Here is a 22,709-nt window from a genome sequence, read left to right as displayed (position 1 = left end):
AATTGTCTATATACAGATTTAAAAAGATAAATAGTATAAAGTGAATCTGCTATTGCACAACCAGCGTGAGGCTTCAGGGCAGAGCTAACATGTTGATGATGTGCAGCGTCCCAGAGGCTCCTCTAGGGTCTCCTCCGCCTGAAACAGAAGCACAGATCGGTCAACGGCTAGGTTCAGGTCACATACCAAAAAAGTTTACATTTAGTAATTTAGCAGACTCTTTTATCCAAAGCGACTTACAAGGATGTTTACACATTTTACACTGACGGAACACTGCACATCAGGAGCAATTAGGGGTTCAGTGTCTTGCTCAAGGACACTTCGACAGGGGATCGAACTAGCAACCTTCTGATTACTAAACAAATTCTCTACCTCATGGACCACTGTTGCCCCAGGTCACAAAGATGGAGGTTAATTTGGTGTTTTGTGTTACACATTAAAGTGCCTAGTTGAGATAAGTATTCCTTCTACTGTGTTAAAAGTTTGAAAGATATGCTCCTCCTTTCTATCCCTGAGGTCTTATGACAGCAATGTGCCTTTTGGTGCATACACACATTCCTCAGTGTTTCCCCTACAATGATATTAGGGTGGCGGCCCGCCCCCCCAACGGCCCCGCCCGCCCCCCCTGGAAGGTCAAGTAAAAAAAAAAAAAAAAAAAAATTTTTTTTTTTTTATAAATATAGCGCCAGATCACAAAATAAGTCATTTAAGGTTACCTTTACCATAAAACATGTAAAATTATACTTATTGACTGCTGTCATTCAAAGAAACACATGAACATCATAATTCATTTAAGTGTTTGTGTCCGTGTCCGCCGTCGCGGTGCATCGCGCCGCGCCCCTGCCGCCGTCCCCCTCCCCCCCCCCCCTAAGCTGTAAACCTAGGGGAAACACTGTTCCTTGATCTAACGAGGAACATATTAGCAGGACCATGGGGACCTCCTTTAGGCAGACATAAGCTACAATGTAAAATACCTGTTTCTAAACAGTAGCAGGAAAGGATGTGGACATACGTAATTGACACTATGGGATGACAACAATAAGAAGACAGAAGGATGTATATAGTGCATTGTATCAAGTCAGCACTTATTCCTAGTCTTGACAGAAACCAGCCAAAACTAGTGTGGTTATGTGTCTGTATCCTAGCCTATATGTCTCTGACTGGCCCAGATGTGTGTGATGTGTGTGACCTACTTCTGGTAACCGTGGTGCTGATAGCCTGGTCCCAGGTTGGAGCCGGCCCTCATCTCTACGGCAACAGAGCACTGCGGAACAGGAGCAGGATGATCAGAGCGATACATATCACAAAACAGAGGTGGACACGGACACATTCAATTACATTATAGCTATATTAGCAAAAGTAACAATTGAAACGGTCTTTTGGCACTTTACAGAGCCTGAGCCCCACTAGAGCTAGCACCTAAGCAACAGGGGCCAAGATAACCTCCCTCTGAACAGAAGCTCTTGAAGACTCTTCAGAGGGTCCCACACTACTTTTTCTGTCGTTTTCTATTCCTTAAGTAAAGTAGTATTTATTGTTACACCAGGTTTTTATTGCTCTTAGCTTGACTGTTCTCTCTTGTACGTCACTTTGGACAAAAGCGTCTGCTAAATGACTAAATGTAACAGGAGGAAACCGTGAGCAGACATGACACTGCACCCTTGTGCGTGTTTGCTCTCCGTCTGATAATATCCTGTATATACCATACCTGCAAACTCAGGAGGGTTGAAAAAGGTGACAAACTAATCGCGAGTTGCGACGACACCCCCCGACGCCCCCCTCGCCAAAAAAGGAAAAAAAAACACACTATTCTCTTTACTAAATTATTCAAATGTATTTATTTTTTTGCAATTTTGAACTTGCATCACACCAGGTTGTTCAAACTATTTACATAAAACATAAACAAGAGATTCATTTCTTAGATTTTTTGGCCTTAACAAGCCGTTCCAGGGCACATTTTCGCTGTGCTGCCATATGCCTCTTTCTCGCCATCCTCTCCTTCTCCACCACCTCTGCCCTTTTAGCAGCAGCACTAGTAGAGGGCTGGCACTCAAATTCAGCCCTCTTTTCCCTCAGTGCTGCCAAATTTGTTTTTATTTTTTTCATTTGGTGTGACAGAGAGCAAATATTAACTACATTTAGTAATCTTATCTTTAGAGAGGCTATCGTGAGTAGGAATCCAAAATAAGCGACAGTACGCCTACGGTAATCTAATGCTACAAGCGACTTATGTCTGTAACCCAAACAAATGCCACGATCACCTAGCAACAGCCGGAACTTTAACTTAATCATCTCACGCCGTGCGCGTCACACCAGAGAGAATTAACTTCTAACACGAACGAAGTTACAATGGACAATAAATAAACATTGCTGTCTGAAGGACGGCATTTAAAAATGTTTGTAATAGTGATGGTGTTTCGCCGGTCGTACTTCTAGTTTGCTTGTCAAAGGGTGATGTTTGCTCACGTTTGCACACACAGCGGAGGAGGGCTTCGAGGCTTCATTTACTCATCACTTCACACACCATATGGGTCAGTTTGAGTCCGTTTCACATCTATTTTCAATTTGTTGTCAGGACGCCACATATTCACTTGGCTGCAACAGCTAGCCTAAGCAAAAAGGCGGTGGGTACATGCAAAATCTGCTACCCACCTAAAATAACTGACTGGTGAACATCAAAGCACGTTATGAACTTATGATACTTACCTCAGCTATAGTTAACTTACGAACCTCTGCAGGGCAACATTACATAAGCAGCATCCCGTAGCAGTGAATCGGAGACCGCAAACGTTACCCAGTGTGGTTTATTTCATTTTATTCACTGATAATAATACCAACCTCAATTAAACCGCTTAGTCAGTGGTTATTCTGTTTCCCGTCCTGCCGCGCGACCAGAGAACTTTAGAGCGTTGCTAGGTAATAGTAATCATTTTTACCGGCAGTCATGGTGACAGCCTATCAAACAAAGAAGGTGGAGCTAGATCAATGAGAGTAAATAGAAGAGCTAGTACTAGATCCACCTTCTTTGATAGAACCGAAGATTCTTTAAGTCTACTCGGCAGAGCGACAAAAGATCAATAGAATGTCTCAACATGTCAGTCTGTCTCTGCTTGCCTACCCCCCCCCCCCCCCCTAAAAAAAAAACTCCTCGGATCTACACGATTCACGTAAGTGACCTATTTTGGGATCAAAACGGCGAATTTCGCCGAAAGGTGACAAGTTTGCAGGTATGATATACAGTGTCCCCCTCAACCCATAAGCTTTGGCTGGAGAACATTCTGGGTCGCGGCACTAACTTTTTTTTTTGTATTTGACAACTGTTGCGGCTCCCTTACCCTGTTCTCCACATCGGTCCAGCCGCCCTCCGCGTTCTCATCGCCATGGGCAGCACGGTTCTCAGAGGAGCGCCTCTTACGGCTGCAGGGAAACAGAGCATCACACTTCAGCATCATCAACCCCAAAACACCCCCATACCCCACACACACACACACACACTTCAGCATCATCAACCCCAAAACACCCCCAGACCCCACCCACACACACACACACACACACACACACACACACTTCAGCATCATCAACCCCAAAACACCCCCATACCACACACACACACACGCACGCTTAAGCATCATCAACCCCAGAACACCCCCAGACCCCACACACACACACACTTCAGCATCATCAACCCCAAAACACCCCCAGACCACACACACACACACACACACACACACACTTCAGCATCATCAACCCCAAAACACCTGTAGACTAAACACACACACTTCAGCATCAACCCCAAAACACCCGCAGACTACACACACACACACACACACACACACACACACACACACACACTTCAGCATCAACCCCAAAACACCCCCAGACTAAACACTACAGAACCGTGAAATCAGCCTTGTTGAAAAACGGCGGCTGTCACACCACATCAAAACTATAGGAACAGTGAAAACTGGCTGTAAGGAGGCATCACACCAGCAGTATTATCTGAAAAAAAAAGAGTGGAAAAGGCACCTGGGGGCGGAGGCGTCCTCCTGCTTCAGCGTCTCGATGTCGGTGAACTGCACAGACTGACCGCCCGCTCTGGTCTTGAACACCTCCCCCTGGAGGCACGGCAGAGAAACAACACTCAGTTTGGCATTTTGACTGGGCGTGCGTGCCTGTACCCTACATTAACTCCAAAGATCAACACAACTTCTAGTCGCCAACAAATTATATTTCCATTGTACACAGACAAAGACACAAGTAGACAATACTGAAGCGATACAGACAATACAGACAGAGACAAGTAGACAACACTGGAGCAATACAGACAATAGACAGAGCAAGTAGACAATACTGAAGCAATACAGACAATACTAGACAGAGCAAGTAGACAATACTGAAGCAATACAGACAATACTAGACAGAGCAAGTAGACAATACTGAAGCAATACAGACAATACTAGACAGAGCAAGTAGACAATACTGGAGCATGGATTCCCGTACCTTGATGAGTTTGGTCTGGATCTCACCGTCAGAGGCCACCTCCTGGTGCGTGAGCACGTACTTGTCGCACTTGGACAGGGCCTTCTCGCTGGGGGTCGTGACCTTGATGGCGTTGGGCAGGTTGGGCTGCAGCACCGTGTTCTGCTCCACGTTGGTGGAGGGCTTGTGGTCCACCCAGCGCTCTCCTCCCGCCGAGTGGGACCGCCGGTGGGCTCGGACTGGGGGGCCCGTCTAAGCCAATCAGAACAGCAACACACACGTCAGTCAATCAGCTGGTCAGGGGGAAGGCTCAGGGAATCACGTCATGTCTGTGACGGCGTTACGGAGTAAAGTTAGTCGTGCTGAATCAACTAACGCTGCCAGGAACACTCAAAAGGGGTCAACCATACTAGCAATGCAATGCAGACAAAAACCATGAGATGCGGTCTTCACAGTCTCTTAAATAAATAAATACTGTAACAAGTCTATGCAGTAACAAGTTTTCTACATACCAAGGCAATTAAGGAATCTACAATGCAATTGGAAGAGCGTTCAGACACACGTCGCACAAGCAGTAGCAAGGGTTGAGGTGGCGTGCAGATGGTTAGGATGAGCAATTAATCGTGTTAGTATGATACAACAAAAAAAAAAGGATTTATTGAAGTGCATTGCAACAGGGGATTTTTTTCTTTACATTAGGAGGACAAAAAAAAAAAGGAACAATAAAAAGCAAGTCATTCACAGCATCGCTGGTCTCTACCACAACAGTCAAGTCACAATGTCATGTTAGAGAAAACTACTACAAGCAGAAAAAAAAAATATTTCAAGCAAACGACATACAAATAAACTGAAACTAAATTAAACCTGTTAGTTCCTACAGCCAGTCATGTCAGAGGTCCATCTACGTTATTTCTACGGCTGCTCTTACTCTAACCACTGACCCTGAGCCCTGGCACTTCCTCTAGGCCTAGCTCCTCTGGCTGCTGGGGCACCTCCCAGTCACAGGGCCACTGCCTGCCTCTCCTCCTGCCTAGGCTGCCTGGCTGGGCGGCCCCAGAGGCCCAGGGGCCACGAGCCCCACTGGAAGGGGGTGACTGGCTACGCTGCCTGCTATCCTGGGGCACCCTCTGCTCCCAGTCGGAGACGCAGGAGGCCACCGACACCACGCTGGGGGGCCCCTTGTGGGCCGGGCCCCCGGTGAAGGGGGTGGGGTGCGGAGGGCACTGCTGAGGGAGAGCGTAAGCGGACTGCAGATGACAGTCAGGTTAGAACACACAAGTGGCATGCACACACACACACACACACTGAAAAATAACACACATAGTGTAGTAATGACCGCTAACATGGACATATTTAAAAAAAGTCCTCAATATACAACACACTCACACAAAACAAACTATACAAAAGTGTTGAGATTTAAAAAATTAGAAAAGTAATTTTGTATAATATTTTGGTAAAATGCTGCACATAAAAAAGTCCATGCAAGACAACAGTGGTCACGTCAGTTCCTGCTGTGCGAGGGCTATGGGGGCCTCTGCTGCTGGGAAGAAATGCTTTAAAGAGGCATGCAGGCATGGAGTGAGGAAGAGTGAGAGGAAGAGGGGGATGAGGAGGAGTCTGAGCGAGCGAGCTAGAAGCGCAGGTCAGTGTAACGTACAGGTACGGGGGACGGGGAGGCCGAGCGCTTGGCGGGGACGCGGTCCTTCTCTCGCGAGGGCCTCAGCGGTTTCTCGGGCCGTGCGGGGGTGTCAGTCTTGCACTCGGTGACGATGGCCTTCAGCTGCTTCAGCTTCTCGTCCTTCACCCACAGCTTGTTCTGCATCTCCAGCTGCTTGGCATTCACACGCCTCTCCTGAAGGACACACACACACACAGAAACCAGGTTCAGACAGAGCATTCACACACCTCTCCTGAAGGGGACACACACACACACACACACACACACACACACACACACACACACACACACACACACACACACACACACACACACACACACGGTTTCCTGAAGGCTGTTGATAACACCCTCATGATTACTCAACAATGCATCCAGGAAACACAGACCACTGAACGATGTCTGGAGGTGGTTGTTGTAAGTCACCCCTTCATGCCAAAGAATGTACTATTGACAACCATCAAAAAACCTCCAGCTGAATTAGCATTTGCACATACATATACACGTGCGTGTATGTGTGTGTGTATAATACGTTTTTAATTTGTATTCCCCAGCATCTAGCATTATGAAAATCCTTGTGAAACCCACAGAACATGTGAGGGCCAGGGGCATTCATATCTGACCAACTGAACAGATCAATAAATACTACGGATGGAGAAAAAAAAGATTCTTTAATTTTGCTTGATTCTCTATAAAACAATTATGTCTCGATTCAGAAAAGTTCATAATCGATTTTTTAATTAAAAAATATGTGAATACAAAAATAATAATAATAATAATAAAAAAAAATATATATATATATATATATATATATATATATATATATCACACGTATCAGTATTATTTTCTCTTCCATCTGGTTACATGGCCATACTACCCAGACAGAGCACCATCCTCCCTAAAGGAGGCAGTACAGCAGTACAGAGCACCATCCTCCCTAAAGGAGGCAGTACTCACGCATTCCTTCTCCCCACTGAAGGAGGCAGTACTCACGGTTTCCTTCTCCCACTGGTGCCTGGCGTCGTAGACCACGCCCTGCATGCGGGCCTCCATGCGCCTCTTCTCGGACACCTCCCGCTGCAGCCGGTGGTCACGCGTGTCCAGCTCGTGCTGCAGCGACCGCTTGTCCTCCTCGTAGATGTTGGTCGTCTTCTGCAGGATGTCAATCTGAAACCACAGGACCAGTCATGCATTGACAGATGGGACTGTGGCAGTTAACGGAAATAAATACCTAGTATGTCTAGCAAGTCAAAACTATCTGATGTGACCCTAAAAAACATATCGTTACAGTGTTAATTATCGGACGGCTTGTGTTTTCGGCAAACGTTGGTGTGGCCATGTAAATCCCTTATTAAACTGAAGTTATAGATTGTTCATCCATTATTAAACTTAACATTTTGATTGTTTAACGGAATTGCCGATGTTTGACACTGTCCGATAACGGTCATAGCTACACTAGTATCCCTGCCTCCCAAGACCAAAGCTCCTGCATGCGTGCAGTAAATGGATAGGACGGGTATGCGCTCACTAAGAGAAGTGCTTAGAAACGATGGGTATGCTTCCACTCGCAGAAGTCTGCAAGAAAGGCCCATGCCACCCAAACCTTTACCAAGCATAGAGGGAGCAGGGGCAGGGGCAGGCCGAAGGGTGCAGGCCGGTTCTTACCTTGTACTCCAGCATCTTGGACTTCTTCTCCAGGCGATCGATCTCACTCTTCTGGTCCTGAATGTACTTGTCCTTCTCCCCCATCTTGCCTCGCTGCTCTTGGATGAAGTTCTCCTTGGACATAATGCTGCCATCCATCTCCTGCAGCATGGACCTCAGCGTGTTGGCTGAGAAGAGAAGAGATTTAAAACCCACCATGACCCAGTTGGGACACTGCATACTAGCTGTGAAGGATGCAGTTGTTCATCCTGGACTGCTGAACCCAACAGTCTGCGATTCTGGCGAAAGGTTGTTGATATTTGAGCTCAACAAGCCAATCAATTACGCCACTCTCTTCCATGCTCCTGAACGTGGCGGACAGAAAAGTGCAAGTCACTTTCTTTGCTTCTCATTTAGAGTCAGGACTGTCTATGAACACCAGAGTTATTTTTTGGCCATACACATAACTAACAGCTAGACGGCCGTGATGAACTGATTTTGACAAAACGTGGATTGGATTAGAAGCATGGATTGTACCTCTAAATAAGGTAGTAAGGCAGTTAGAAAAACGCTGTTAGGCTTAACTCTATTGGACGAGGCGAATAAGGGGGCTCGACTCTATTGGACGAGGCGAATAAGGGGGCTCGACTCTATTGGACGAGGCGAATAAGGGGGCTCGACACTATTGGACGAGGCGAATAAGGGGGCTCGACTCTATTGGACGAGGCGAATAAGGGGGCTCGACTCTATTGGACGAGGCGAATAAGGGGGCTCGACTCTATTGGACGAGGCGAATAAGGGGGCTCGACTCTATTGGAAGAGGCGAATAAGGGGGCTCGACTCTATTGGACGAGGCGAATAAGGGGGCTCGACTCTATTGGACGAGGCGAATAAGGGGGCTCGACTCTATTGGACGAGGCGAATAAGGGGGCTCGACTCTATTGGACGAGGCGAATAAGGGGGCTCGACTCTATTGGACGAGGCGAATAAGGGGGCTCGACTCTATTGGACGAGGCGAATAAGGGGGCTCGACTATTGGACGAGGCGAATAAGGGGGCTCGACTCTATTGGACGAGGCGAATAAGGGGGCTCGACTCTATTGGACGAGGCGAATAAGGGGGCTCGACTCTATTGGACGAGGCGAATAAGGGGGCTCGACTCTATTGGACGAGGCGAATAAGGGGGCTCGACTCTATTGGACGAGGCGAATAAGGGGGCTCGACTCTATTGGACGAGGCGAATAAGGGGGCTCGACTCTATTGGACGAGGCGAATAAGGGGGCTCGACTCTATTGGACGAGGCGAATAAGGGGGCTCGACTCTATTGGACGAGGCGAATAAGGGGGCTCGACTCTATTGGACGAGGCGAATAAGGGGGCTCGACTCTATTGGACGAGGCGAATAAGGGGGCTCGACTCTATTGGACGAGGCGAATAAGGGGGCTCGACTCTATTGGACGAGGCGAATAAGGGGGCTCGACTCTATTGGACGAGGCGAATAAGGGGGCTCGACTCTATTGGACGAGGCGAATAAGGGGGCTCGACTCTATTGGACGAGGCGAATAAGGGGGCTCGACTCTATTGGACGAGGCGAATAAGGGGGCTCGACTCTATTGGACGAGGCGAATAAGGGGGCTCGACTCTATTGGACGAGGCGAATAAGGGGGCTCGACTCTATTGGACGAGGCGAATAAGGGGGCTCGACTCTATTGGACGAGGCGAATAAGGGGGCTCGACTCTATTGGACGAGGCGAATAAGGGGGCTCGACTCTATTGGACGAGGCGAATAAGGGGGCTCGACTCTATTGGACGAGGCGAATAAGGGGGCTCGACTCTATTGGACGAGGCGAATAAGGGGGCTCGACTCTATTGGACGAGGTGAAGGGGCTCGACTCTATTGGACGAGGTGAAGGGGCTCGACTCTATTGGACGAGGTGAAGGGGCTCGACTCTATTGGACGAGGTGAAGGGGCTCGACTCTATTGGACGAGGTGAAGGGGCTCGACTCTATTGGACGAGGTGATGGTACCGATTCCAAATTGGGGAAGGAGGGGGGAGAAGGGCCTCTTCCCAGCATGCCTCACTGTGGGCCTCACCTGTCTTGTTGTACTCCTCGACCATGGACTGCCTCATCTTGTACCTCCTCTCCAGCGCCTCGATGAGGCGGGGCAGTGTCTGGTCGTCCGTGGGGTCGTTGATCTGGCAGGGGGGCAGGGGAGGGAAGCTCTGCAGCATCTGGCTCAGGCCTGCTGTGATTTCTGAACACACATCGACAAGTGTTAGACACACAACCTTCACTAAAACACAGGACATGAACACACACACACACACACACACACACACACACACACACACACACACACTGCTTCAGTTGAAGTAATCTTGGGGCATTTAATTCAGTGTCCTCCTCATGTGGGCACTTGCAAACACAAGTGCTTCCAGGTGAAGTGTAATATGTGCCCTCCAGGTCAGTTTGCACTCAGTACATTCAGCTTAATAGCACATGTAGTGTGTATTACACTGTACTTAGACGTACATGTATCTGCAAGTATGCATAGGACAAGTATGTTGACTACTTGATTCCTCAAGTCTATTTGGATTTAGTTGCACATGTGCGCACAAAAACACCCCATACCTCCGTCAGCAGGGCCTTCACACACACACACACACCTTTGTCAGTAGGGCTTTCACGCACACACACCTTTGTCAGTAGGGCCTACACAAACACACACACACACACACCTACCTTTGTCAGTAGGGCCTACACACAAACACACACCTTTGTCAGTAGGGCCTCCACGCTCCTCCAGACGGCGGGACAGTTCGTCCTGGAAGGCCTGGTTCCTCTGGCGGCGGCCAGCAGCAAAGCCACAGATGGGCCGGTCCACCGGACGCGCAATCTCCACCTCCTGGGTCATCTCCGCAAAGCGCATGACCAGCTGCAGACACACACACACACACACACACACACACACACAGTTAGACCACAGGCCACACAAGGTCAAAGAGGTGAACGTGATCAGTAGATGGGGTGGGGGGGGGGGGGGGGGCAAAGGTCATACCAGAGTCTCTTCGTAGTCATCCGCTTTAGGGTTGACGCACACAATCATTCTGACTTTGCCCTCGCCGTCAAAGTAGTTCTTGAAGAAGTGAGTCACTTTGGAGTCTCTGTACGGCACCATCTTAGCAGGAGGAAGACAGGCAAGGTTATTGGACAACAAAGGAGAATACAGTCAGAAAGATGTATATCTACATATATTAAAATTTAAATAATAATATTATGAACCTAGGTGGCATCTTAAATAAATAAACGCACTAACCTTATTTGTGCCACACATTTGATTCTCTCTGAGAACTTCCATGCATGTCCGCAGTGTCATCAAGGACTGGTTGATGTTACCTGTTAAGGAGAAACACTGTGAGATAAGAGTCCACAGAAGACACAGTCCACATTCCCTCCCTCGTCAACACCCCGGATCAGCCATGAAAGATATTAGTAGTTTTCACATACTATTATATATCGCTTGATTCAATTCAATTAAATTTTATTTATATAGCTCCATAACAATACAATTGTCTCAAGGCGCTTTATAAATACAATTTAATTGAATCCGGTGATATACAATAGTATGTGAAAACTTCTAATATCTTTCATGGCTGATTCCTGCCCTTCGTTTCACCCACGCCAACTCCGTCTATAATCAGCTAACTTGAATTGAATCTAGACCTACAGCGGTGGCGCTCCATTAGGGATTAGCTATAAGCAGACAACAAACTCCTTCAGCCGGTAGGTTACCTGCTTCCCTGAGGCGGCTGCCCTCTGCTCGAGTGCGGCTGGTTCTCTCGCTCCCGGCCAGGTCCACCAGACACAGCTGACTCACCGACACCTGGTTCTTATCCTGCCAGAACACACGGATGGAACATGGATCAGTGTGGAAGATCACAAAAAAGAAGGAGACGATAGCAATACAAAATAGTAGGGGTGGGGATCAATTTTTCGATTAGTCTCGATTCTCTCTAGAACGATTCTGTCTCGATTCAGAAAAGTTCATAATCAATTTTTTGATTAAAATGTATTTATTATTATTACTTTTTTTTGTTTACACCTACATTTTGTGTTGAAATGCAAGCTTCATCAATTATTGCATTGTTCATAGAAAGTCATAATTGTGACAAGGAAAAGCTTTTTCTCTAATAAAAAATATAGAAGGTAATTCATCTGTTGATTTTCTTTAATCATCGAACACAAAGGAGGAATTGATTTGAGGCCGTTTTAAAAATCGACATGCATTAATAATCGTTTTAACGGTTTAGAACTGATAATGGATAATCGGTTAAGAGTCGAATTGTTGACCTCTGAATCGAATCGTGAGGTGCCAAGAGATTCCCACCCCTGCAAAATAGTAATGGTCATTAGGTTAGCCAAGGTTACAGGTTATGCCCTGGAGATGAGAAACACTCTTCTGATTGGCTGGCAAGTGCCCATTAGTTCTCCATGACCGGACACCAATGGACACCTCAGCAGCAGTCATCACTTACGTAACGTACACAGCAGTAAGACGGAGTCGGGGCTCACCTGGAGAACATTGTCCCCGTCAGCATCGAGAGGAGCCTGGGCCAACTTAATGATGAACACGCTGTGGGATCTGCTAGACTCACGGTTCAGTTGCGTGTTGGCAATCCGCCGCTTTTTCTGACCTGAGCAAACCACAACAACACGTTACAATAACCACAAAGACTGTAGATACACATTGGAACCTCACAGATAACCAGCAACCTCTTTTCCAAAACACAACAACAGGTTACAATAACCACACAGACTGTAGATACACACAGTTAACCAGCGACCTCTTTTCCAAAACACAACAACCGGTTACAATAACCACACAGACTGTAGATACACACAGTTAACCAGCGACCTCTTTTCCAAAACACAACAACCGGTTACAATAACCACACAGACTGTAGATACACATACAGATAACCAGCGACCTACCTTTCCAAAACACGTCAAACGCCTCATCAGTGGTTTTGACCTCCACTTCAGTGCATCCAGCGACATACATGTTGTGGTTCTGGTCTTCGCGGAGAATTTTAGACTGGGGCGGTCTAAAGGGATGAAACACAACTCAGTGAGCCACAGACAAACACACCAGTCTGTATCGCTGAAATTGGTTAATTCTTCAGTAGCCAACAGTGAGGGGGATGATTATATTAAACTGATTCTCAGCTCAACATACAGTTTCAGACAGACAAGACAGACAGGGCAGAGCGGACGCCAAGCAGGTAGGTAGGCAGAGACAGACAGACAGACAGACAGACAGGCAGGCAGAGAGGGAGAGACAGACAGACAGATAGATAGACAGACAGACAGAGACAGACAGACAGGCAGAGACAGACGGACAGATAGATAGACAGACAGACAGAGACAGACAGACAGGCAGAGACAGACAGACAGACAGATAGATAGACAGACAGAGACAGACAGACAGGCAGAGACAGACAGACAGACAGACAGAGACAGACAGACAGGCAGAGACAGACAGACAGACAGATAGATAGACAGACAGAGACAGACAGACAGGCAGAGACAGACAGACAGATAGATAGACAGACAGACAGAGACAGACAGACAGGCAGAGACAGACAGACAGACAGACAGACAGACAGAGACAGTCAGACAGACAGACAGACAGAACATCAAGCCATAGCAGACAGCCTATAAGCACAAACTAAGCAATGGGACATGGGGAAGCGCATCACACAGAAGCAGCACACGGCACATGGTGCTCTCAGCTCAAGAGCGCTATCTATGGGTGTGGGTGTGAAAGGGCCTCCACGGGCCACGTACATAAACTCAGTGTTGCTCTTGAGAGGAGTGCCTCCACTGTTCCACCTAGCGGGGGAACACACACATTTCAACCGGACGGCTACACTACCATGGCAACTGATAAATACTGGCCTCATGGGACCAGTTTACTTTCTTCACCAAGCCTATTAAGTTTTTTTCCTTCCCTTTTCAAAGAAACTACAGGGCTTCTTCAGTGCCTACTTTCATAGTAACAAATAAAATAAATTGTTCTTACATCCAAGCCAACACTAAAGTCACATAAGGCTTTCAATATTAATATAGCCACTTTTTCTAGCATAAATTACATTGTACCATTGCTTTCTTATGTAAGAGCAATTCTTTTGTGAACAATTAAACAGAATCACTTTCCGCAGAATCAAAACAGTCACAATCACCAGACCAGAAATGTAGAGGCAAGTTGTGCTACGGGTCTTACGGTCCCAAAACAATCATTCCATACTAACTTCGCTTTTAATGGGTCAACGGGCGCCTCTTCCAGGAGGTCATAGATGTAGTTGTTGTAGATCTCGATGTAGGACACAAACACGCTGTAGCTGCTGTCTTCATCCACGCCTTCCGCCCTGCAGGCCTCCTCCGGGCGGATCATGTCGGCAAACTCCGGGTCCACCCTCTGGCTGCAGTTCACACAGCACAAATCATTAGCCGTTTAGTTTGATGTATACATTAATGCCTTTTTATAGACTGTATAGCCTTTTTCAGTCTGGCAGAGGGATTGCCAATGGAAAGTAGCCTTTTGGCTATAATTTGGTGCATTCACATTTTAAATGTTCATGAATGTACACCGTCCCTCTTGATCAAATAAACAAATTGAAGTTTCTACATATTACACCATTGTTTATTTTATGCGTGTTGACATATGGCACAGCTGTGGCACTCTTCTCTGTCCAGCCTCTGCGCCACTGCAAATGACGCCTACACCCCCAGTGTGTTTCCCCAACATTTAAATAAAGAACTTGATGAAGCCTGTCGTCGCCCCGTTACGTGTCAACAGCGACATCTCCGCTCGCCGCAAACCTACCGTGAGGATGGCGTTTTGGGAACACTCTGCTGACTGTCTCTCTTCTGCCGCTCCAGCAGGGCATCCACCTGGTTCTGCACCTCCATACCGTTCTTATCGTCAGGCTTGAACACCTGTGCACAAACAGCACAGCACACAAGGTAAGCCCCCAACAGTCAGGGCCCCAAAATGGGCTTCAGTAGTGAAATAAATCAATCCATTAATTCTTCCATACAAATCTTTTGGCCTGATATGGGCCGATGCTGTTGAAGATCATGTCCAGACACCGGGGAAGGAGGCCGCCTTGTCCAGGAAAGCCAGTCATGGTGTAGGTCTTCCCACTGCCAGTGACGCCATAGGTAAAAAGGAGACCTGGAAAAGTGGAAAAATCACGTTGATGCAAAAGACATTTGAGGAAGTTAAAAAAAAAGAGGCTTACTTAGATAGGTAGGAAGGTGTCACCAACGGGTTTAAAGAATGACTCATACACATACCATTTTTGCCATGCATGACATCATCCACAAGTGGTTTGGCAACATCCCCAAACAGCTCCATCTGAGTCGTTTTGATGCCAAACACTTTCTTGAAGGAATACTGGGTCTGAAACACGGTGAAGCGATAACAATCTTGTGAGGACAGGAATGTGGTAGCCCATTGTTTGGAGTTCCCCAGAGGAAATGCCAGATTAAACAAATCTGTCCAAAACAAACAAACCAAGCTACCTCTTTGTATTCCCCATTGCGGTTGGCCTTAAGGCCATCTGGGGCATGTAGCTGAATAGTTGTGTTGCTGATGACCTCGATGCAGCACTCCTCATCATCACAGCTCAGTGGGCGCGCTCGACAGTACACCTACAAAAACACCAGAGCATGAATCACCAACAGCTGTGGCGCTGCCTAAAGTGTCCAACATGGTTCTGTACAAAAACGCCTATAATAAGTTCACATTGGTCACCAATATTTGAATGTTCATCCATTTATGAATATAATTAATACATTAATTGATTCTCTTGATTCTCATAGAACCCAAATCTCTACGCATTCAGAATATACTAGAGGCGTTTGACATGCCCTTTCAGCAAACATTCCAGGGCTTCCAACATGACCATGCCATCAAAAATCCTAAAACAACGCATCCTTAAGACGTGAAACCAACGTACCCCAACTGGATCCTTCTGATTGTTGAAAGGCTTCTTCGGCGCAGGTCGCCGGGGGGTTCTGCCCTTCCTGAAATGTCAATATGGCATCTTATAACAACATCCCGTTTCGCAAAAAAAAATTCAAAGCCAGTAACGTTCAAATGACCAAATTAAGTTAACCCGCGTGATGAACGATGATTAAATCATTAAAGCAAAAACTCCAGGTAGGTGCGCCCGACAGAAACGGTAAAGGTTCCAAAAGTGCATTAGCAAGATACTTTAAGCCAGCAGAGTTAATGGAGTCACGGTTGGCCTCATTTCACTGGCTAGCGTACCAAACAGATAGCTAACCAACATAGCAATACACATACGGAGGTACATTTACCTTGCTAGCTAGTGCTTATTTATACATCGTTACCGTATGTGAAGCTGCATAACTACGTGAAACACGTGCACAACATGTATAAGGTACATTTGGCGTTAAATCCGTTGCCTGCTGACAAGAATAAACACTTTAATCAGCTTACTATGATAGCTAGTTCACAAACATGAACTTGCTCCACACCCAAGGGAGCCAGCCAGGTAGCGGAGTAGCTAACAAATGCAGATTTGCTAATTTAAGAAGTCACAGCTTAAGACTCTAAATCGAATGAAGTGAGTACAAACAACATTTGTAAGTTAACTTAAAACTATTCAAATCGCATTTACAATCAACAAAATCAGTATACTACTCACGTAGGCCTTAACATGGTTATTGTTTTGGTTCAATTCTGCGTCTGTCTGTGCTACTGTGCTCGTCTTTCAAATTCCAAATTCGAACTTTCCCTCCGCCTCGAGACAACGGATTTTTCAAATCACACCAATCAGAAGGCAGGGGAAGTCCCTCCCTGGCTACGAGGCGCACTTCCGTCGATCACACGTCATCTGGCTTGCAGACAAGTTGCGCCCTAGTTATGCGCTGGGTGGCGGCAGAGCCTGATCTAAATCTAGAGGCATGGCGAATACATTTATACTATTCTAAAATGCTTTCTGTGTAACTAGGTGCTTAGTGGAGAGATTTTCTTCTGTTTTTCTATTTAATTGTGATCTAATTGTAATGTTTCTGTTTTTGACTTAATATTTTATTGTGATTTAATTGTACAGCACTGTTTTTAAATGTGCTTTTGCTTTATATATACATTACACTTTTAAAATTAGTGACCAAAGATTTTCGGTTCTTGTATGACAATTGTTTTTTTTAATTTTCACTGATCAGTGCGCTGCATGAGATCAATTAAATAAAAATGCACACCGGAGACTTGGAAAATATAGTTAAGGCCTATTCAAAATCGCACTAGCTATTGACAAATCATTTTTATTTATACAGGGTGAAATAATCCATGGAGAATACATAGGGAAAATTGTCATTAATAATTGTGCATGTATGTATTATTAGGTCAATGCATACATTAGGAAATTACAGTTGAGATAACTCAAATTTTATGAATTATATACGGTAAATACATAAAGTTATTCTTCTCATTACAAGGCCTACAGTCAATCACATTCAACATATAAGATAGTCTGTTCCCAGTGCTTATTTCATTGCCATTTTTAAAACGTATGTATATACAAAGAAATTGAAGTCTATAAATAATAAACAATGTTAAATAGACCTTCCAGGTCATAACATGTGGCAAATAACACAATTCTAGACTCGCATCCTTTGGTGTGTCAGTCTTTGTTATTTACCTTTGAGTGATACATTACTTCTACTGCCGAGTGATTTTCTGTCTCACACCTGTCAAGCAGGCAATCAGGTGCCATTGAGCCTAACTACCGCTGACAACAAAAGGCACTTCTAGGCGAACATGAGTCACGGCCCTTGATAATGTCTGACAGTTTGTTGTCTTTGTCCTTGTTCTTAGTGGTTGAGAATAGTGCAAGACTGAATATGCAGATGACACACAGATTGGCTGCCACAGACACCAGAGTCACCCCTACTGTGTTGGTGAAGGTAATGGGAGGTGAGTGAGCAAGGAGCCATGCTTGGCGCAAGACCATGTCCAGCTCTACAGCCTTCATCTGGACCACTGTGCCAGCGATGGCAAACACATGAAATAGCTGGTGACTGTGCCCTGTGGAGGAAAAGAAAAACAGGTGAAAACACGTGAAGCCAAAAGGGCCATTTGCTCACAATAGAGAGATGACGTTTGATTACATTTACATTTACGTACGTACAAGGGAGAGAGAGATTTGATCAGTATATGACATCCATGTGAAGTGATCCCCTAAATTTGAGGTCCTTGAATTTGGAAATAAACTCTCTCGCCTTCTCCTTCGTATGTAAACACGTGTCCGTAAACCCTTCATTCTAAAATGCATGCACAAAGCTATGTGAAAAATGTATGTAAAAAAATGCCTGAAATATTTTTGAGCTAATACTCGTTGCATTCCTTAGTATGCCTCCGTATACTTGACCCCTCTTGTGTTAGTATGTACGTTTTGAGTTGCTTGTTTCCATGCTTGTTATGTTGTTTCAGTTTCAGTTTCAGTTTGTTTATTTGTTGAAGAGGGACAGTGTACATTAATAAACATTGAAATGTAAATGCACCCAATTGTAGCCAAAAGGCTAGTTTCCATTGGCAATCCCCCTGCCAGTGTGTTAATGGCTAAACAACTTAAAAAAGGCATTAACTATATATATACACATATACGTATATATATACAAACATAACAATGACAAAATAAAATAATAATGTTTAATTGGCACCTATGTAGTCGAAACTTCCTGGAGCCAGGCGTTCTGGAAGACGAGTGGCGTAGAGGAAGCCAGTGAGGAAGGTGAGAGCTAGGTGCTGATGATGAAGACCGTTGGCATCATTGTCTGTGCAGCCCTCACCGACACACACAAATAGCTGCAGGTAAAATACAGAAATACCCAGTGATCCGTCCACTTTAGATATTAACTGCAGGGAAAATACAGAAATACCCAGTGATTCGTCCACTTTAGATATTAACTGCAGGCAAAATACAGAAATACCCAGTGATTCGTCCACTTTAGATATTAACTAATACAGAAATACCCAGTGATTCGTCCACTTTAGATATTAACTAATACAGAAATACCCAGTGATTCGTCCACTTTAGATATTAACTGCAGGTAAAATACAGAAATACCCAGTGATTCGTCCACTTTAGATATTAACTAATACAGAAATACCCAGTGATTCGTCCACTTTAGATATTAACTGCAGGTAAAATACAGAAATACCCAGTGATCCGTCCACTTTAGATATTAACTGCAGGTAAAATACAGAAATACCCAGTGATTCGTCCACTTTAGATATTAACTGCAGGTAAAATACAGAAATACCCAGTGATTCGTCCACTCTAGATATTAACTGAAGGCAAAATACAGAAACACCCAGTGATTTATCCACTATTTTTATACAGTAGTTCAATATGAGCTGCCAAATAGACTGAATTTCAGCAAGATAATGCATTTAATGAATGCCATGGCAATGGGACAAACTTACTCTGTAGAATAGGGGGATGTTGTCATAAAAAAACGGCAACGCAAACGGCACGATGCGTAGAGGTTTAGTAAGCTTTGCAACTTGGTAGTCAGGCAAACTAGAGACAGAAAAAAAACCACATTGACTTTTACAGTTCGTATATGCTAAATGACAAGATCAACCTTTACGTTAAAACATTTTTTAGGTCATATGAGGTGATTATCAGGTCAAGGGGTGTCAAGAGAAGGACTGCAACATTTTTGGATTATGGATGCCAAGATCAGTGCTTAAACTTGCAACCCCACTCCAAAATGGCCCCCGTTCCCAAACATTCCCTACCCTTTTATGGTTTCGGCGCTGTAGTGAAGAAACGGCAAACCTATTCTGAAGAGGTAAAGGGGGAAAAGAACAGGTTCAGGATGACGTCACAGCAATGCTACTGCTCTGAAATATTCCATTTGCCTTAGAGGCAAAACACTCGGTTAACTCATAACCTATCAACCCACACACACACACACACACACACACACAGAGCATAACCTATCAACCTCAGAGAATGGATTTGAGTCAGAGATAGTGTTTACGTTTAAGTTCAACCCAGCTGATTGTTTTGAAGCAGACATGGTGTTGCAACGTTTGAATTATATTTTAACTTACATAAACAAAGATGTTTTCATCATTCATCATTAAACTCATGTGGCACTGACATTTCAGGCCCACAGAAACAAAACGGGGAAAAAATGACTTGCTTTATGTCGCTGTCACACCAGTGACACCCACAGCTTTGTTATCACCACCATGTTACACTTCTTCCCCTTGTTCCACTTTTATCCCTGTGTGACAGCCTGACTGTTCGTCATTCGTTATCTTAAAGGCACCCAGTGCAACTTTATATAAACATTCAATGAAAAATAAACATTCAATTTCTAGTCTTTTTTACACGTAGTAAGTTTCAATAACTCCATACCATTACATATCGACATTCAAGGAGCAAAGATGAGACGTCGTTGTGTGGTGAGAACTGATAGAAAATCGTAAACAACAACAATCGCCGGTGGGGAGAGGCCATTTTTCCATTGACTGGAATCCTGCTTTATTTATTGTGGGCACCAATAAATAAAGAAAATGGCGGTGATTGTTGTTTTCTATCAGTTCTCACCACACAACGACGTCTCATCTTTGCTCCTTGAATGTCGATATGTAATGGTATGGAGTTATTGAAACGTACTACGTGTAAAAAAGACTAGAAATTGAATGTTTATTTTTAAGCCTCGAAAGTTGCACTGGGTGCCTTTAAGACCTTGTCAAATAATGTAATGTAACAGATCAGCTCGAACATCAAAGTGATGTTGCGGTTTGACCAACAATGCCTCTTCGAGAAGTTTGAAATCCTTTTGATCAAATGTCAGCAAGGGGTGTCAACAAACAGGATTGCATTCCCCCTTAAGGCAGCTTACCTTGAGCAGCAGGCCAGTGCTGTGCAGACGACTGAGTTAAGCACAGCGATGGAGACGTACCAGTGGTGGAATGTGCTGTTCACCCACTTCTGAGGGAACGTATACGAGGAGTAGACTACCGCTGACCCTGAAGAAACACATGTACACTTATTGCACTGATAGAACGTATGTACACTTATGGCACTGATGGAATGTATATGAAGAGTATACTAGCAATCCTGATGAAACACATGTACACTTATGGCACTGATGGGAACATATATGCGGAGTAGACTGCTGACGACCCTGAAGAAACATATGTACACTTATGGCACTGAGAGAATGTATAGGAGTAGACAACTGGCGATCCTGATGAAACACATGTACACTTATGGCACTCTATAGGCCTGTCTGTGAGTGGGGTTATCTCATAGTATAGGTAGAAAGAGTGATTGATGGAGAGCTAGGTAGACAGGTGGATGACTAGACAGACAGACACATACACAGTCTGACACACACACAGATAGATAGATAGATAAAACAAAGAATGACAGAGAAATACAGCATAAAATGCCCCTTGGCTATACATGTGTTCGTACCGAGGCTGTATAAGCTGATTGCTCCGTAGTCGAAGAAGAAGCAGACATGGCGTGCCCTGACTGACATGCTGCTGAAGGTGTGGGCGCAGCTGGAGGCCAGCGGGTAGACACAGCAGGACGCTAGGTACACCAGCAGGGGCCAGAGGTACAGGCTCCGCTCCCCCTCCTCCATCGCCAAGGCAACCATAAGCAGCTTCCACAGGAAGAACCTACCGCATGGGGGAAACACACGCTAGCCATTCAGTCAGATTTGGCATTTTTGGCCCAATCTTTAACTGTGAAATGGAACCACTAGAACTAGAGAAAGAGGAGAATCAGTGCCACGTGACCAGCAGGAATGCCAGCAGCACATGTAGGCCAGTCTTTTCATAGTGGCTTCATAGAGGACACATTCAGAATCATCTTCTCTTTAATCAGTCCCTCCAGGCTCGCATATCACTTAATTCAAGGATAAAATTGGATTTTTTTTCTTATTACAGCCAAACAAAAAAAGTAATGGAATTTCTGCATTTGTGATTATAATGCATAAAAGCTCTCAAAATCACATACATTTTAATCAGAGTTTTTGAGAATTCCTGCAGAAAATTCAGTCACTTTTGGCTGCAACCATCACAACAAAACCCTCGCCAGATACTGGTGGGACTGTTTAGTGTCTATATCCATGTGTAACTGACTCTTAAGTAATTTTGTCTTCTTTTGAAAGAGGTGATTCCCAGTTTGAGACTTGGCTTGACAGTATAAAGCAACCATGAATATTGACTTGACTGGGAAATATGTAATATGTAACTCAACTGGAACCATTTGAAACAGTCGGGATACAATTCCATCAGGAAAACACAAGCCTCAAATCCATACCATGCAGGAAGGAAGTGTGTCCAGATGTTGAGGGTCTCATTGGTCGGCTGGAAGATGCTCAGGGCGCAGTCCTTGGCTGAACTGTAGGGGGGCCGGTACCCCGATATGATCCCATCCTCATGGAACACCTGCAATCAAATAACACCATGATACCTTGACACAAAGTGCAAGATATGCCCCACTGATACATAACAAAGACTGGGCTGCCTACCTGTTGGTTTCACACCGAGCAGTGTGTATATTATGCCAACTAAATTACTCATTACCATGCATATCGCCTGTTTACTGTATTATTCAGGTCTTTATACTTACTTTGGGAACCTGATGGATGGTTAAGACGTGAGGTAGCTTGATGAGGTTGAGCATGATGAGGGGCTGAGGTTATGGCGGCACAGGTAGGCACAGGTGCGGGTATTCAGGTTGGCATGGAGAAAATCACCTGCTGAGAGGTGTGCCAACCCCTCGTCACCACCCCTGGTGTTCACACAGTCAGAGGTCTGCCCCAGAAATCCAGATCTGT

General features: G+C 45.2%; 2 protein-coding genes across 2 annotated transcripts; both read right to left on the bottom strand.

The window, feature by feature from the left end:
- Nucleotides 1-1,189: 1,189 nt before the first annotated feature.
- Nucleotides 1,190-16,587, bottom strand: kif23 (kinesin family member 23; the record flags this gene model as incomplete). Its single annotated transcript, XM_080847374.1, has 22 exons — nucleotides 16,538-16,587; nucleotides 15,824-15,890; nucleotides 15,387-15,515; nucleotides 15,159-15,264; nucleotides 14,900-15,036; nucleotides 14,686-14,798; nucleotides 14,111-14,281; nucleotides 13,647-13,691; nucleotides 12,792-12,904; nucleotides 12,372-12,493; nucleotides 11,592-11,694; nucleotides 11,116-11,195; nucleotides 10,858-10,977; nucleotides 10,575-10,734; nucleotides 9,892-10,053; nucleotides 7,820-7,986; nucleotides 7,148-7,321; nucleotides 6,137-6,331; nucleotides 4,501-4,731; nucleotides 4,027-4,115; nucleotides 3,336-3,417; nucleotides 1,190-1,264 (listed from the first exon to the last, which is right to left on the bottom strand). Exons 1-22 carry the CDS (start codon nucleotides 16,549-16,551, stop codon nucleotides 1,190-1,192), a joined length of 2,655 nt encoding a protein of 884 aa, XP_080703500.1. The 5' UTR covers nucleotides 16,552-16,587.
- A 1,030-nt stretch (nucleotides 16,588-17,617) lies between these two features.
- Nucleotides 17,618-22,555, bottom strand: paqr5a (progestin and adipoQ receptor family member Va; the record flags this gene model as incomplete). The annotated part of the gene is made up of 7 exons (XM_080847584.1): nucleotides 17,618-17,919; nucleotides 18,555-18,699; nucleotides 19,321-19,417; nucleotides 20,757-20,883; nucleotides 21,335-21,543; nucleotides 22,190-22,317; nucleotides 22,502-22,555. The coding sequence occupies 7 exons, from the start codon at nucleotides 22,553-22,555 to the stop codon at nucleotides 17,618-17,620; spliced, it is 1,062 nt and encodes a 353-aa protein (XP_080703710.1).
- Nucleotides 22,556-22,709: the final 154 nt, after the last annotated feature.

The sequence above is a fragment of the Sprattus sprattus genome (assembly GCF_963457725.1).
Source record: "Sprattus sprattus genome assembly, chromosome: 11".
Lineage (NCBI taxonomy): Eukaryota > Metazoa > Chordata > Actinopteri > Clupeiformes > Clupeidae > Sprattus > Sprattus sprattus.
Note: the sequence above shows the minus strand (reverse complement) of the source record. Positions and strands in the feature narration are given on the sequence as shown.